Source organism: Pocillopora damicornis, chromosome 5, assembly GCF_964200805.1.
Source record: "Pocillopora damicornis chromosome 5, jaPocDami1.2, whole genome shotgun sequence".
Lineage (NCBI taxonomy): Eukaryota > Metazoa > Cnidaria > Anthozoa > Scleractinia > Pocilloporidae > Pocillopora > Pocillopora damicornis.
In genome coordinates, this window is record NC_142674.1 from 21,794,127 (window position 1) to 21,809,939 (window position 15,813).

The 15,813-nt window shown below is 37.1% G+C and overlaps 1 protein-coding gene and 1 pseudogene across 2 annotated transcripts; both read right to left on the bottom strand.

Moving 5' to 3' along the window:
- Positions 1-783: 783 nt before the first annotated feature.
- Positions 784-1,703, bottom strand: LOC149045966 (uncharacterized; annotated as a pseudogene).
- On the bottom strand, positions 784-14,679 carry LOC149045965 (glutamine--tRNA ligase-like). Of its 2 annotated transcripts, XM_089206695.1 has the most exons (9): positions 14,425-14,679; positions 12,884-13,034; positions 11,767-11,876; positions 11,265-11,340; positions 10,903-10,967; positions 10,430-10,486; positions 9,358-9,435; positions 9,144-9,252; positions 7,358-7,631 (listed from the first exon to the last, which is right to left on the bottom strand). In XM_089206695.1, exons 1-7 carry the CDS (start codon positions 14,620-14,622, stop codon positions 9,415-9,417), a joined length of 678 nt encoding a protein of 225 aa, XP_089062821.1. In that variant the 5' UTR covers positions 14,623-14,679; the 3' UTR covers positions 7,358-7,631; positions 9,144-9,252; positions 9,358-9,414. The 2 variants fall into 2 exon arrangements, with proteins under 2 accessions (XP_089062820.1, XP_089062821.1); XM_089206694.1 differs by lacking the exons at positions 7,358-7,631; positions 9,144-9,252; positions 9,358-9,435 and adding an exon at positions 784-5,143.
- Between the last annotated feature and the right edge of the window lie 1,134 nt (positions 14,680-15,813).

Consider the following 15,813-nt stretch of genomic DNA (forward strand, 5'->3'; position numbering starts at 1 on the left):
CCTGGAGCAGCTCTGCTTTTCAGCAAAAAAAAAGAGAAATATGTTATTTACACAGAAAACAAACAACCAAATCCTTTTTTCTCGATACGTTAAAGCAAAGACGGCATTAAAAGCACAATGAACTTTCCCCAAGATGTATATTCACCATGAACGGACATCGCGTAACTAACTGCATGGGCAGAAATTTAGGATAGTCAGCGGGTCGTGACGCTAGCTCTATTCCGTCCATTTCGACCCTACTAAGTCTGCGCAGCTTGGTTGTGAAGCAGTCGGAAAGCTATCAGTGAGCGAAATGCCAAAAATTTTAATTTAAGAGATCCTCGCAGCTAAGGACACTACTGAACTAGTAGTTGAAAATAGGACCCGAAAAAATTCAGGCCCGTACGGGATTTGAACCCATGACCTCTGCGATACCGGTGCAGTGCTCTAACAACTGAGCTAACAAGTCAACTGGGAGCTAGTCAATATGTTGGGTCCAAATTCGATAAGTGGCATCAGCCAAAAAAATTAAGTCTGCGTGACATAAGCGGAGTAGTGCACTAGTGTTACGTAAGAAGACGTATTCTCTACGCACGACAACTTGACAGACATCACATTCTCTCTCTCGTCCTTTTCCAGTAAGACAAACCAAACCAATCCTGCTGGGAGAATATGCTATACTACAAAATTTACAGGGATTTCATCGCTGCATCGCCCAAAAAGCATAAATAGAATTCTCGCGGCTTTTATTAGAAATGTTTTCTGGTGAGGGGTCACTGAACGAAATAACACGCAACAACGAAAAAGAAAGAAAACAATAATTTAGTTCCGTAGTTTAACATGGGTAAGCAGCTAGGAATCACAAAATTTTTTATCACTGTGCTTGTAAAAAGCCTCTTTTATCATTTGATCGTTCAGTGCGTTTAAGGGCGGGCTTTCTGCAATCATTGCACAACTTCAAAAGTGTTTTGCCAAGTGTTAAATTGCAAACAAGACGAAACCCACAACACTAGAGCTGTCATTGCTGCCTGGACTTGTTTCCCTCTAAAAATTACGCGGGGTTCTTTGATGATCTGCAGCCTTTGATTCGCATCCAGAACCACTCTCTGTCTCCTTAAGGAAGCCAAGATCTCTCTTTTCTTGAACTCCACGACCACATTTCTCGGGCATATTTTCTTAACATCCACTTTAAGATCGTAGAAAACAGCCTACAAGGTGCAGTGAAGGCTGCCTTGCTCAGAGCTTTTTCCGGATCGTGACGTCATCTTCGAACATTTCGTCGTTGCTGACGTCATCCTGAGTTGTAACGTCATCTATGGAGCTCCCGGCTGTGAGCACTTTGAAGTTGGCATCGAGCGCTTTGACAATTGACGCCTTGGTCTGAAGAGGAAGACAGCTAAGGGCGGTGTTCAAAGCAAGCACGGCTTTGGTCACGGCACCAGGTATCACCAGGGCAAGAGCAGCCGACTTGAACTTAATTTTACATTTCTCCGTGTCTAGAATGAGGCGGCATCGAGCGAGTTGCACAAGTCCACAAGATGTTCTCACGGTCACTGAATAATCCTTAAAAATCAGCTCTGCCTCTTAACTACAGATAGATGTCGTCTGTTAGAACAGAGTCAACACTTTAGACACTACATTGTCCTCACGGCCTAGTTCTTGTGTGTGATTAAATGCGTAGGAACTTTGATAAGCTCTTTCCACAAAAATAAAACGACATGCATTTCTAAGATAAGCATCTACATAGAACTACTTAAAATACCTGAGGTAAATGAGGCTGAAGTGAAGCAGAACTGCATAAAGAGAAAATAAACTGCAGTCTCTCGACTGCATGCATTAGTCAGGAGAAAATAATACAAACTGCATAATAAAAACTGCAGAAGCTAAGGAGCCGCAATGTTTCCATGAATTTCCGAGTTTTTAGGAGATTTGGTTTAAGTAGGAAAAACCTTAACATCATAGTTTACGAGAGGCGTAACTAAGGGTACCTGTACCCCCCTCCCCCATCCCCTCATTCTTTGTGACATCATCGAAACTTCATAATTCAGGAAGTGAGAACGCGAAGATTTGGAAAATTTATTTAAAAAAACGAGTCAAAAATTTTCCAGTGCTGAGTACTCCATTTGTCGATCTTTCTTGAGCCTGCTGATCGATAAACAAGGCTGAGCACTGCAATAGTCTCCTTCATGTAATGAGTGCTGAAAAACGTGACCTGTACCCTTCCATTCCAACCCCCCTCCCTCCTCGGAAAAAAAAATTGTAGCTATGCTCAAGGGATTACAATCAAGATTTCTAATCTCCTTTTTACGTCCTAAGCAGAAATGCACAGAAAAAGAAACGAGGATGGTTGCAGATGAACACTGGTTGAAATCAATCGAACTTGGAAAATTGAGACAAACCAAATGTCGCACGGGAACCTAAATCTTGATTAATATCGTCTTTACTTGAAAATCACCAGAGTTAAAATTTACCATCTTCATTTACCTACTTCTTAATTGCGTAAAAGCATCACATATCGAAACTCCTCTCCTGGCAGTATGAAGGAAGTTTGACACCATGGTCCTAGTTAAACAACCCAGAGCCGGCCTGTCACGAGTCTCCTTTCGCTCAGTCAGTGAAGCACCCGAATTAAGTACAATCGGGAGGTTGTACGTTTGACTCCTATTAGGACAGTTTACCTGTGCCATTAGGTAATCACATGATTTCGAGTGCAATTTGGAATAAATAAGCACGAGTAAATTTTTTAAAGACTAACAAAATTGCAAGAGCCCGTAGGGCGAGTGCAATTTGTGGTCTTTGAAAAAATTAACAAGTGCTTATTTATTCCAAATTGCACGAGAAAAATCATGTGATTACGTGTTAATAATATACATGGAAAAATGCGAGATGGCTTATCGTAATTAAACATAAGCAAAGCGCGCGCATCAAGTGCAAAACTAATTTATTCAAACCGTGCGTTCAGTCAACAACAACGTACAATCAGAACAATAATATGCAGTGGTATCTTCACATCTTCAAGGCGCAAAAAAAGTTCAAAGTCCGGCTAAAAAGTTAAAGCAATTGTTCAGTCTGTGTCCGTATCACTTTCGATGAAATGGAATCGTCGTTTTCGAGGTTTAACCATGTTTATTTTTAATTTCGGCGTTGGATCGCTCGAGCAAAGTGTAAAGCTGGGTCGATCCGTAATTTTCGATTTCCTCGGCAATCCCCTTCTCTAAACACCACTTTTTCCAAACTGACAATCAAAAAGCAGTGCTTTTTACAGTGTTTTCGTTGTTTGAGCTGTTTTTCAGCTGCGGTGGCGAAAGAAAACCTACTTAAAACGCCGGCCATTGTTTCGCTCGCAAATGTTCAAATTTTCAAATTTTGTTGCGACATCCAAGGCTCGCATTTGATTGGTTATCTGTGAGTTTCTTTGATTATTGACCAATCAGAATGTCTGATTTGTTACTTTCTTTGCACTGAATTAACTCTCTTCTGCACTGAATTACCTGAAAACTGCATTTATCTTAACCAATCAGAACTGAGTAATTTTTCCATGTATATTATTAGATGGTGAAAAAATAATAGAAGAGTCAGTTTGGAACATAAGAGATAAATCTCTCTTGGAAAAACCATGTGAACTGTGTCATCACAAAAATAGGTAAGACCATAGCTATGATTGCTGAGCTGAGATACTTTGTTCCATCATCTGTACTAGTAAATATTAATAAATCCTAAATTTTACTTTATTTTACTCATGGACTCGTTGCTTGAGGTAATGCGTCTAAAAACTATCTACACAAAATTATTGTTCTCCAAAAGCGAGTATATATTACGTCTAATCTACTTCGTTGATAGAAAAGAACATGCAATCCCCTTATTTGTAAATGAAAAAATTCTGCCTGTTACCTTCTTATATTATGAAGCTGTATGTAAATTAATGCTCGATGTTCATAACGACAGTGCACCTTCTAACATCATGAAACGTTTAACGAGAACTTCAAACATCCATACATATATTACTCGTTCATCAACGTCACAACTCTTTAGTGTTAAGTACTCCAAGCTTAAAATGCAAAGAAAGGCCTTTTCGCGTGTTGGTGTCGAAGTCTGGAATGAGATACCTAATGAATATAAAAATTTGTCAAAGAAATCCTTCAAGAAATAAAGAAAAAGAGCTCTAACTTCTCAATATTCTAGAAACTGAAGATTCTTAAATGGTGCCTGATGAGATAATGCTAAAATTCAAACACAGCAAAATTGAATCAGCTCTACAATATATGTTTCGTATCACTGCGGACAATGACATGAAACTATTGATGCTCCAGCCGTAAATAAAACCAAAAATAACATCGCAACTTTAACCATCGAATATTCATCGCTACAAACTTTTAACCACCAAAGCGTGACCGCACCTATGGCAAGATCGAGACGAAAAGGAAAAGGGGAAAACCATATATATTGTTAACACATTGAGAGTTTCCGGGAAAAATCCCATGGATTGTGAACATGTCTACACTTGACTGGCCATGAATAGAAGTGTGTTCTCAAAATAGCTCTCTGTCGATATTGCTTTCACAGCTTCTCGCCGATAAACTGCGAAGCTAAGACGGATGCTAAAGTTTCTTAAGAGGAAAAGAAAGAATAGCTGGGAAAGACAAGAAGCCGAGTTTATACTTGTTCCCAGTGCCGCTCGTTTTTTCGTATACGGCGGGTCTAAGAAAAGGGAATCAATCGTATACATTTACATTTGCGACACGACCCTTTACGCCCGCGCAACTTTAAAGGAACAAGAAAGCCAGTAGTGTTAGTAATTAAGAATCAGAGTTCTCCACAACTTTATGAAAATATTTTTAACACGTTAAAAAATAACTTCCAAATATTATTAGTTATCATTTAAACTTCTATTTGATACGATCACATCAGCCAAAACTTTAACTTACAGATTTGAAATAGAGGACAATTACATGAACGTATGAGGAAAGCAGGTTCAACTTTGCTTGAATATTGGCCCTTGTTAAGAGATTAGTGTATCCGGCGCTCACCAGAAGACTTTCTTTGAACATTAAGAACATATCCACGGCGTCAATGAATTGCAGTCAGAGATATGATCCAATTGATCAATATCGTTATTTCCTCAACTGCAGAGGGCTTTGTTTTCCTCGTTCCGGATATAGGCAGACTGAAGACGAAAGAAGTGATATAATATTAAAAAAGGGGGCAACCAAAAGGTTCTATAAAATAATTCTAATAGTACGCGCGCTCTGATTGGCCATAAACCATTTTACATGAGCGTATGTAAACACGGTTTTCGTTCCTCTTTCATTAGTTATTTTATAAAAGAAATGTAAAATGGTTTCCGTGTTTACATAGCCTGATGTAAACACGCGGGAGATCGGGAGAACACGAGATAAGCATAAGAAACCACGACGCGAAGCGGAGTGGTTTCCAGCTTATCGATACATTTCTTCATTATAATACTAATCTAAAACGATGCAAGCCAAGAGGAAAGCAACTAAGTACGATTTGAAAAGTGTTAATAAATATATCGATCCAGTTGCTAATTGTTGCACCTTACACATTAGCAATTTTCACTCTTCCATTTTTCAATTTCTTCTTGTGCAGCCGGCTTTGATCCAATTTGGTCTACGTTGACCATAAAGTCCTCTATGATTACATTCCAACAGTCCTTCAGAACAGCTTGGGTTGGATTCGATTATGAATGTAACTCTACAACTTTCGTCACGTTAAAGCCCATCTCGCCAGCGAGATCACGAATGGCGCAATGCATCACGCTTAACTAGTTTTGAGATCAGATAAAGAAAGGGAACTTTTATAGAATGAGCAATGAATTCTTTGTGATATAAATTATTGAGCTTCTAGATATGGTTTAGTAACGTTGATCTTGCCAATCAGTTAATTGTTATTGAATAGTGAGGGAGAAACACAGCGGGCTCATAAAAATATTGATCACGAAGACCTTCTGGATTAACTATCTGGATATCGACATACAGGAAAAGAGAAATAACAAACCAACTCAGTTCCGGCGAAAATTTGACTTTGGTTCAAATGATTATCACTGAATAAGCAACTGGTTATCTCAGAGATCATGTGCAAACCTGTCTCATCCATTGTTTCTCCACGTGCTTATCCAGAAATATTCAAGTCTTTTACGTCGACCTGCATCTCTTCAACTGGATGGATAGTCTCCAAAACTAGATGTAGCAATTGTTCAGTTATTTGGAGTTATTTGAGTAACTGAAGGCTGCAGACCACCATGAGTGGGGTGATGGTGGAACCCTAAACGATCGATAGGAATCCTTTTTAATTACCACTCTCGATAAGGAGCATAAATGCTTATCTTTGATACAAGCTGAAAGTTTTAATAACTCTCACTGTATTAAGCATTAAATTCAGATTAAGAGCTTCTTTAATTTGTTAGGTCATCTTCCTCGGACACACGCCTACGCAGATGACACTCAATTGTATTTATAATTTAGGCCCGACACTACATCTTCTCAAAGCAACGCAGTGGACGCTATGGAACGCTGTATCAGCGCCATCAGATGTTGGATGATTAAAGATAAGCTTAAAGTAAATGATAGTAAGACAGAATTTATACTAATCGGAACGAGACAACAGCTCGCTAAAGTCGACATCAATTGCAAGGGGTTGGTCGTTGGTGACGCTACTATCAGTCCTGTGACTGCCGTTAAAAACCTTGGATCGTGGTTTGATGAAAACATGAACATGGGCTGTCATATAAACAAGATGTGTAAGACCTTGTCATTTCACCTGTATAACACCAGACGCATCAGAAAGTATTTATCTAAAGACTCCAAAAACACGCGGGCATGCATTCATCACCGCACGCGTTGATTATTGCAATGGTTTGCTGTATGGTCTACCAGCCGCACATCTCAACAAGTTGCAACGTATTCAGAACAATGCTGCCCGTCTTGTTTGTTCCCTTTCTCGTTTTTGTCATATAACTCCTACTTTGTTTTCCTTGCATTGATTACCTGTCTGTTTCAGAATTGAATTTAAATTACTTATTTTAGCGTTCAAGGCTATCCACGGGCTGGCACCTCAGTACATTACGGATCTAATTAACGTTAAGCAACAATTCGGACGTATGATGTTACGATCTCAGTCAGAACTATAATCATTGCCACCCAGGACCATAACTAAGAAAACTTTAGGTGATAGATCATTTATGGCATCTGCTCCTAAACTTTGGAACAGATTGCCCTCAAATATAAGAGCAGTAAAGGATCTTAATTGTTTTGAAACACTTCTTAAAACACATCTCTTTAGACAGGCATGTTCGTGATTGCTTTTATAGTTCGTTTTCATACTTTTTTTTTTTAGTTAGTCAAATTGTATATTCTTAGCCTTTTATAGTTCGTTTTCATATTTTATTTTGCTTAGTCTTACTGTATAGCGCATTAGATCATATCCACATATATTTTGCGCTATATAAGTAATAAATTATTAATTATTATTAATATTAAAGTTGACGCTTCCACGAGTCACAACAGACGCCGTGAAATGGCGGACTTGGTGGCGGAACTGGACAAGAGATAGGTTGCGTTGGAGAGTCACAGCCAGGAACCAGCGGTTGACAGCCTTTTGAGACATGCGCGGTTGACGGGGCTCCCAACTTAAACCTGAAAGACAAAGAGAGAGGAACAGCAATATAAGCTGCGTTTGAGATGTTTGGACGAGATTTAGAAGGACTTCGTCGAGTATTTCAAGTTAATTACCCTTCAAAAAGTTAGTTCATGTCAACAAAGGAATCATAGCAGTAGATAAAATAGACCAAAAGAAAGAAATTTTTTTCGCGCTTTGAATAAAAAGGGAGACGAAATGTCTTTTTTTTCTTCACTATTGTTTTGGAATGGCAACGAAAAGTCATTTAAAACCATTATTACAAAGCTTCAGAGCGTCCTGTCCCGATGCCAAATCTACGATATACAGGCCCTGTCGGAGATCCGACGACAAATAGATGCCTTAAACACGGTACTTGAAAACTGATGTTAACGTTAAGAACGGAATACTTAAGCACTTCAGACTGAAGGTGAAAAAAAGGTTACATAGGTAGGGATGTTTCTTTTTCTCCTCGTGAAAGGCTTAAAACTGTTCTATATCACCCAGAATGCAATTATTTTTTTTGAAGCTCGGCTTGAAAAGTAAGTGTACACTGTTCTATTAGTGCTCAAATCGGGCTGGTGATAACTAATCACGTTCGAGAACTTTGCTACAGTATTGATTAGTGCACCAATGGGACAGTGTAAAGTTCACGTTATGCTTGTAACTGGCCATTTAACGCAACATGCCTGTGTGACTACACGCGTTATATGCGTGCTGTTATAATTTTGTCAATCATTTGATGAATTACGGACCGAATTGGACTGCATTCTGTCAGGCTTAGTACTAGTCATAAATGTCTACACATGTTTGTCATGGGTAGATCGGTTGTTCAGGGCGCGCTTATCACACAACAAGAGATTCAGCTCAGACTGATATACAGAAATACCTGTTATCAATTGTGACAGTTTTAACCATAGACAGTATTTATTTTACAATGGTTAGAATTGACTACTGACAGTTATTAAAGTAATTCATTCGCGTCCGGCTGAAACTAGACAAATGTGTTTTGTTTGTAATAAGATTTACAAAAAGAACCGAAGGCCATTTCTGCTGTAAAAAGTAACCGAAGGGTTGCTTGTTGGTCAAACCCTTTAACTCCCAAGATCTGATTGTTAATTCTCCCCTCTAGCTGCAACACATTTCCTTGTAAATTAGTTATGAGAATTTGCTGTTGGATCAAGACGACAACTTTTACCTCATAAGTTTAAATATTCTCATTAGCTGTTTGCGGGAAAATGTAAGGATATTATCAGGAGGACTTTCTTGTTGATCACTTCTGGGAGTTAAATGGTTAACCTGATGCTTGTCAATATATGACAAAAACCAACACAGAAGAGGGTATCATAACTTTCTCCTCATTACCAGTACCTCGCAACAATCTGGGTAAAGCAACCGCATGTAACAGGGACTTGTATGAGACTGTTTGGGTCTTAGGTTTCTAAACAGGAGTTTTTGCAACTTGGGAGTCTAGGATTTTACCATTGCCACCCCTACATAAACTATTTAAGAAAAACAACATTGAAGCAAACCTCAAACAGCCTCAGTGATTCCTCTATTGGTCTGTCCCGCCAGGGGCTGGGTGGGGGATTGTGGCCTTTGATTTCTTCATACTGCTGGTGACAGACATATGCTTGTCACCTAAATCATCACAAAGTTGATGGAAAAAAAAAAAAAGGAAATTTGTCATTACTGTGACTAGAAGATTTGTTGTTATAGATGCACATCAGTGTGATGAATGTTTACCTTTTGATGAGCTCTACAGCAAAATCATACAATTTTCCAAATTGTCTGAAGCATGGGTTATCTTCCATGGTTCAAAACCTGAAAAAAACCAAAACAAAAAAAACAAATGAAAGTGTGATGACAAAGTCTGGTGGAGAAGCTACACACAATTCAATTTTGGTTTAGTTAGGAAAGAGAACAATAAAGAGATAATAATTTGTTAGCATGTGCACTATGATTGGTCAATTTTGTAGGCTGTATCTCATGGTGCACCCTGCTAAATTCAAAAGTTTGTTTGAATTGAAATCTTTCCTCTCTATTTGAATCCAGAAATAAAATAAATATCTTACTAATCTCGTTTTCTTAATTTGTACAGTAAGTTATGGACCCTTGTTTTTTTCCAAGAGGGTACATGTCCCACATACTTTCCCATTGGCCCATAAAACCCAACAGAAAAAAAAACTTGATCTGTAACTTACAGCACAGACCTTGAACTTGGTTAGTAAAAGGCATCAATAACCCACGAAGAATCAAATGTGGCTAATGACAGAGATGATCAAACAGGGATTGCAAGTGAATCCACTTGGAAATTTGTGAATCAACCCTTTAGATGCCGCCATCAGTATGCATGTTCTCTATACTTTTCTCTATACATTTCATAAGATGCTGACTGGGAGAATTTAATATTTAACAATCAAAAACTTCTTTAGTTCATGTTCATTTCCTTTATTCTTGTCACCTTAAAGTGTGATATATTGCTACATGTCCTCCCTCTTAGGGATCAAAGGATTAATTTTCGACAATGGGCATAAATTCATTAATTTGGTATTGGATCAACTCATAATCCCTTAACTGATATTTTTCTTCATTCTCATCACTTGTCTGCTTGATATTGTATTGATATTGTAAGGAGAAATTCTGTCTTGGTCACTCATGGGAGTTAAAGGGGTAACACTTTGACCCCTGAGAGTGACTTATAAATCATCTCCATCAATCACTTATGCCGCTCATTGTCTGGTTCTACACACTTGGTTATATCAAGCTGGAAAATTTAAAATATGGCGCTATAAATTAAAGTCTCTAGTTATGTCACCTTTGTTTTGAAAGCCTGCATGTCTGCTTCAGTTTTAGGTCCAAGCAAATCTAAGATCTGTAAAAAAAGTCAAAATATGAACAATAAATACCAGCCAACAAAAGAGCCATTGTTAAATATTAATAGTTACACCAGTGTGAATCAAACCTTCTAAAACATAAGTCCCTAATATTCAAACATCAATATTTTCCTGCTTTTGAACATTTTGGAGCATTGTTTTCAATTTCTTCTAACAAATGTTCATAACATAACTTAGTCTCTACTTGTGACAGCAATCATGGATCTTCTATCTAATATAGGACATTTTCTTCAGTCTAAGGGCAACTTATTCCTGTCAGCAGTGAATGCTTCCTTTGACCTGGTGTGAGTTCAATGTTCCTGGCAAAACTGATGGATGGAGTGACAACTGATGGACATACAGAATGACAAGTAAACAGTAAGACTGATTTATAGCAAGCTATTGTACCACAAACCTGGAAATCAATTTCTGCTTTCACAGCTTTTCCATCTGCCCACTTTAACCTCTCTCTTGCCTTTCCTAAAATTTAAAACACATTAAAAACAGGTCACATATCTTTACTAATACAAACAATATCCATTGAATAAGCTCACAAGAGGATTTATAATTTTCAGGGCTTACAGACAAGGGGCACATTAGAGGGGGCCTTTTTACAGAGGGGCTTATTTGAGAGGGGCTTGTCAGAGAGGGGCTTATTAGGGAGGGACTATTTACAGGAGGGAGGCGTTATGAGAGAGGGGACTCATTTGAGAAGGTTCATTGGAGAAAGGGGCTCATTAGACACTGTGAAAGAATAAAGTCTCATTCTAAACTCACCCATTATTATTCCAACATTGAATTTGTAGCATTTCTTCAACAATTCTTCCTTGTGTTTCTTGATAAGTTCTTCAACCTTGTGGAAAAAAAAAGACAAATAAAATCAAACAAAAAGTCCCTGAAATGAGTGTTATCTTAATCCTTAGTATTAGTAATGGTATTATTAACCCTCTACAGCCTAACATTAGTATGCATATTCTCCATACTGTTCATCATACATTTCTCAAGGTGCTGACAAGGAGAATTTCTTTAGTAATCAAGAGTTTCTTCTGTTAATGATCATTTCCCTTATTCTCATGACATTATTGTGTGATTCAGGGGTGATATTGTAAGGAGAAATTAGATGCTAGTCACTCTTAGAGGTTAAAGGGTTAAGTTGTTGTACATGTAAGTGATTCTCCCTTTCAACTGATATACAGTACCTTGCAATTCAAGTAAGTTAAGTGAAACTGATGTGAGCTACTTTAAAAGAGTAAATCAAATCTTTCAATTTTTTACTTACACAGTCTTCAATCTGATCAGGTGTGATGTTTACTCCAATACCACAATTTTTTTCAAAGGCAGCCACATCAACAGGCAAAACTGGATTGGCCTTCATAAAATCCACTGCAGCTAAGATAAAATAAAAGTAACACATGATATGAATATTAATTACCTGATTGAACCCAGGGATAGAATTTATTTATGTTGTCCAATCAGACAAAGGCAGTCTGGAGAAGTACTAATGTTCATATCAGTTTGTGATATTTTGACAACCCCAGGGGAAGTCTTCATCTTGTCTCCATTCTGATGATGACCTCCACAATGATTTTTGAAATGTCAGTCACTTCCACCAACAGCAGTCCTTCTCAATTTACTCAGACAATCAGACAGTACCATCAAATTTATCAATCCCTGAAACACCTTTGAAATAACTAATCACCAACTAAACAATAAGTTCTTCTTAATCACTAAGTTCAAGGTCCATACTGTAACTTATGACCAATTTTTTTTGCACAGGTCAAAAAAATTCCATTGGGTAAAATCCCAGCATAAAAAAACCATGTTCTGTAATAATAATAATGATAATAATAATAATAATAATAATAATAATAGTAAAAATTTAATAGTTATATAGCATAAAATTCATTAAAGGTATATGATCTGATGCACTTTACAATAAATTTAAAAAATATCAAAAGAAACCCCAGAGAATATGATAGTTAGATTACAAAATGAAAACAAAATTATATTTAACAATAAATTAAAAAAGTGATTAAAAATCTATGTAGTAGATAGTCTAAAAATGTTCACACAGTTAAAAGTAAGCTTGTTTAAAAAGATGCGTTTTCAGTTGTTTCTTAAAAATATTTACACTATATACTTACACTTAATTTACAGTATGAACCAAGAAAACAAGGGTAGTAACTTAAAAATATTTTTTTTTTCCATCTCTGGGTTAAATTAGAGGGGGTAGATTTTGACCTAAACACACTTTTTGATTTAGCACACCATGTAGTAAAAAAAAAGCCTTAATGAACTGACCAATCATGATGCACATAGTAATTCAGAGATATAATAAAAAACCTGATCAATCACAGCTTCTCCTCCCTCTCTTTCGCTAGATAGCAACATTATACCTGTCAGTTGTATCGCAGATGCCAACTTCTTGTTTGCAATGTAGTTACTAACAAACTTGATCTGTGATTCATCTTTGATATTGCTGCTTGCCAAGGAGTACATCAAAACACCAGTGGGTTTTTCAACTGCATCTGTGGATTTTTCTTTCACCTGTTAAAAACAGAAAAATTGTTATGCTCAATCTAAGCATAGAGAAGCAGTGAACACAAGAAATAGCCATCATCAATTCTAAAGTGTAAGACAGTTGTACCATGGATACTAAAATCTATTTGCCCCAGCCTAGTGTCATACTGACTGTTTCACAAAGGTACAAGCATGTCTTCACAATTCATTAGATACAAAGAAGGGGGCAAAAAGGAAAAAGGAGATCAACTACAAGGCCAAAAGATTACAGAGTGACCATGGGCTTAAACAAGTAAAACTCAAAATTGGTCATTGCTTGTCCTTATTTTGGGTGCTTCATTTTATGTCTTGATTACTTCATCTCCATTAGCACTCTGAGGCAAGTTGTTCAAAGGTCAATTAGCACTAATCCAAAGTTAAATTTTAATCAGGATTTCTTTATTCCTTTGATCAATAGCCTTCTTGGGATAATTTTCACAATTTTTGATAGCATCCAAGATAAAAAAAGGCAAAAAAATTATACCAAAATTAAAAATTTATTTTTTAACTTTTAGATCTGAAATCAGGTTTCACACTAACCCTGGGTTATCTTAACCAAGCTTTGAACAACCCAGCCCTGCTTTACAAATGAACATGCAGGATGCAAGTAGAGAAGGATAAAAAAGAGTGTTTGCATGAACATAAAGCCATATTTACAAGGTCTAGGATAAACCAAGGTTTTACACTGGGCCTCAGGCAAACTATATAAGAGGGTTGATTGACCTAAAAATGTCCTTTCACTGCAAGCTTTCAGCTCTCTTGACACTGTTCCCAAAAAATAAATGTTCACATAAAGGGTTCAGTTAAACTGAGGATTGTTTACAATGTGGTTTTGTTAAACAAAAGCTAAACTTTGTTTAAATAATCAGCCCTCAGTGACTGAGTTATGTCCAGCTGGACAGAGAATATTTAGCTTTGAGTCATGACATACAAAACTTGTACATTCTCGTCCAGTCCTCTCACTCACTCAATTTGTACTCAATGTATTACCAATGTACTGTTCAAAACCAATATATGCTCATTTACATAACAAATCTTCATTCCAGTAGTGCATTTTAATTTCACCACAAATAAGCAAGATTTCCAATTATTGCAAGAATCGTAAAAAGGAGGAAAACTTAAGACTTTATGTTACCCACTTATGTTACTATTACATATAAGTACCAGTTATTGCATCAGCTTACGAAGAACTGATCGAGCTGATATAAGATAGAGGGATTGCAGTAGCACCTTTAACAAACATTCTCAGCCAATCTATCGAAATCACTGAAAATATATAAACATTATTTCAAGCAAGTGCATTCATGATCAGTTAATACTCCACAAAAATCACAGGCTATTAAAATCTATCGAATGAAAACCCCAAGCTTTTACACACCAAAGCTATGATAGATTCCAGTCGCTTCGAAAGCGCATCATTCTTCAGTGTTTCCTGAGCTTTCTGCTCGCTTAAACCAATACTTTGGAAAAGTCCAGCCTTGTCCATCACCGATCGACTAACAATAACAGGAGGAAAGTTCTCACAAAGCGCGGAAGCAAAAGAACGAAACCTTATTCTACGAGGAAACAGCCACATGCATGGAATAGACTATACCTTTGTAGCCGCGCAAGCTTGTTCAAGAAGACTAGGTCGAGACTGGCTTGGTTTTCTACGGATCCATATTTATTTTGGCGTTGTCATAGTAAGTTTCCTAAGGTGGACTTGCTAAGGTGTTGACAAGGAGAGTTTGTGTACCAATCAAGAGCTTCTTTAGTTTTGTGATTATTTCCTTTATTGTTGTGACCTTCATGCGTGATTTAGGGATGATATTTTAAGGAAAAATCAGGTACATAGATAAATACATCAATAGAATGATGAACTTTGCCGCTCCAGAGTAGCCAATTCAGCCTCGTGTCTGGTATCTAGAAGAGCCCTGAAGTTGAAACTAACAATACTGTCGTAGAGATTGAAAATTACATATAAAAACTACAAGTATATTCCTAAAATTATACGAGTTACAGGTGAAAAATTATTTTAAAAAAAAAGAAGTTACGAAAACTTGTAGTTTTTAATTCGATGATTAGAAATTTTCAAGGACTCACCTTAATTGATGGGTTGTGGCAAAGAATTAATTACACTGATACAGCTGAGTAGAGATATGGATTATGTACCTTTGCCAATAAGGTTGTAACTGTTTTTCCATTGCGTTTAAACAATACTTAAACATTTTACGAAGAAATCGTTGTTCCCATTTTTGTCGAGGAAGAGTTCCTAGTTATCAATTAAGAAAAGAGAGTCTTACCGAAATCATCTGCAAGTCCACCGATAGTAATCTTCCAAGTTCCAAAATAACACAACGAAGATAAAATGAGGAGCATTAACAAACATAATGTCACCCAAACAGCTTTGTGCAGCGACATCTTGACCAACCTCTAAGGTCGAGGATCAAAACCTTTTTGATCGATGCTTAGCATGATTTGGTCGTTAACAGATGGGTGAGATCAAGGTTCTGAAAGGACGAAAAACCTTATGATTTCCTTTTTGTTAATCAAGGCTATTGTTATATTCATTTGGCATAGTAACTTCAGGGATTTCTCCAACCGAAACAGCCGTCGGTTTAACGATTATCACATCAGCGAAAAAATAAAAAAAGGGAATGTTTATGTCATTGCGCTACACTCCTGATTAATGAAAACCTAAAAGATGCTGTATGAGGCCCAGTCTCACCTGGCGTATAAATAGCGAAACACGGTAGCTACAAAATAGAATCATGGGTCACGAAATAAA

Coding starts and splice junctions, on each gene's coding strand:
- LOC149045965 (XM_089206694.1), bottom strand. CDS start 14,622: ATGTGGCTGTTTCCTCGTAGAATAAGGTTTCGTTCTTTTGCTTCCGCG. Junction 11,341..11,766: donor CTGATCAGATTGAAGACTGT/GTAAGTAAAAAA, acceptor TTTTTCCACAAG/GTTGAAGAACTTATCAAGAA. Junction 10,968..11,264: donor CAATGTTGGAATAATAATGG/GTGAGTTTAGAA, acceptor TTTAAATTTTAG/GAAAGGCAAGAGAGAGGTTA.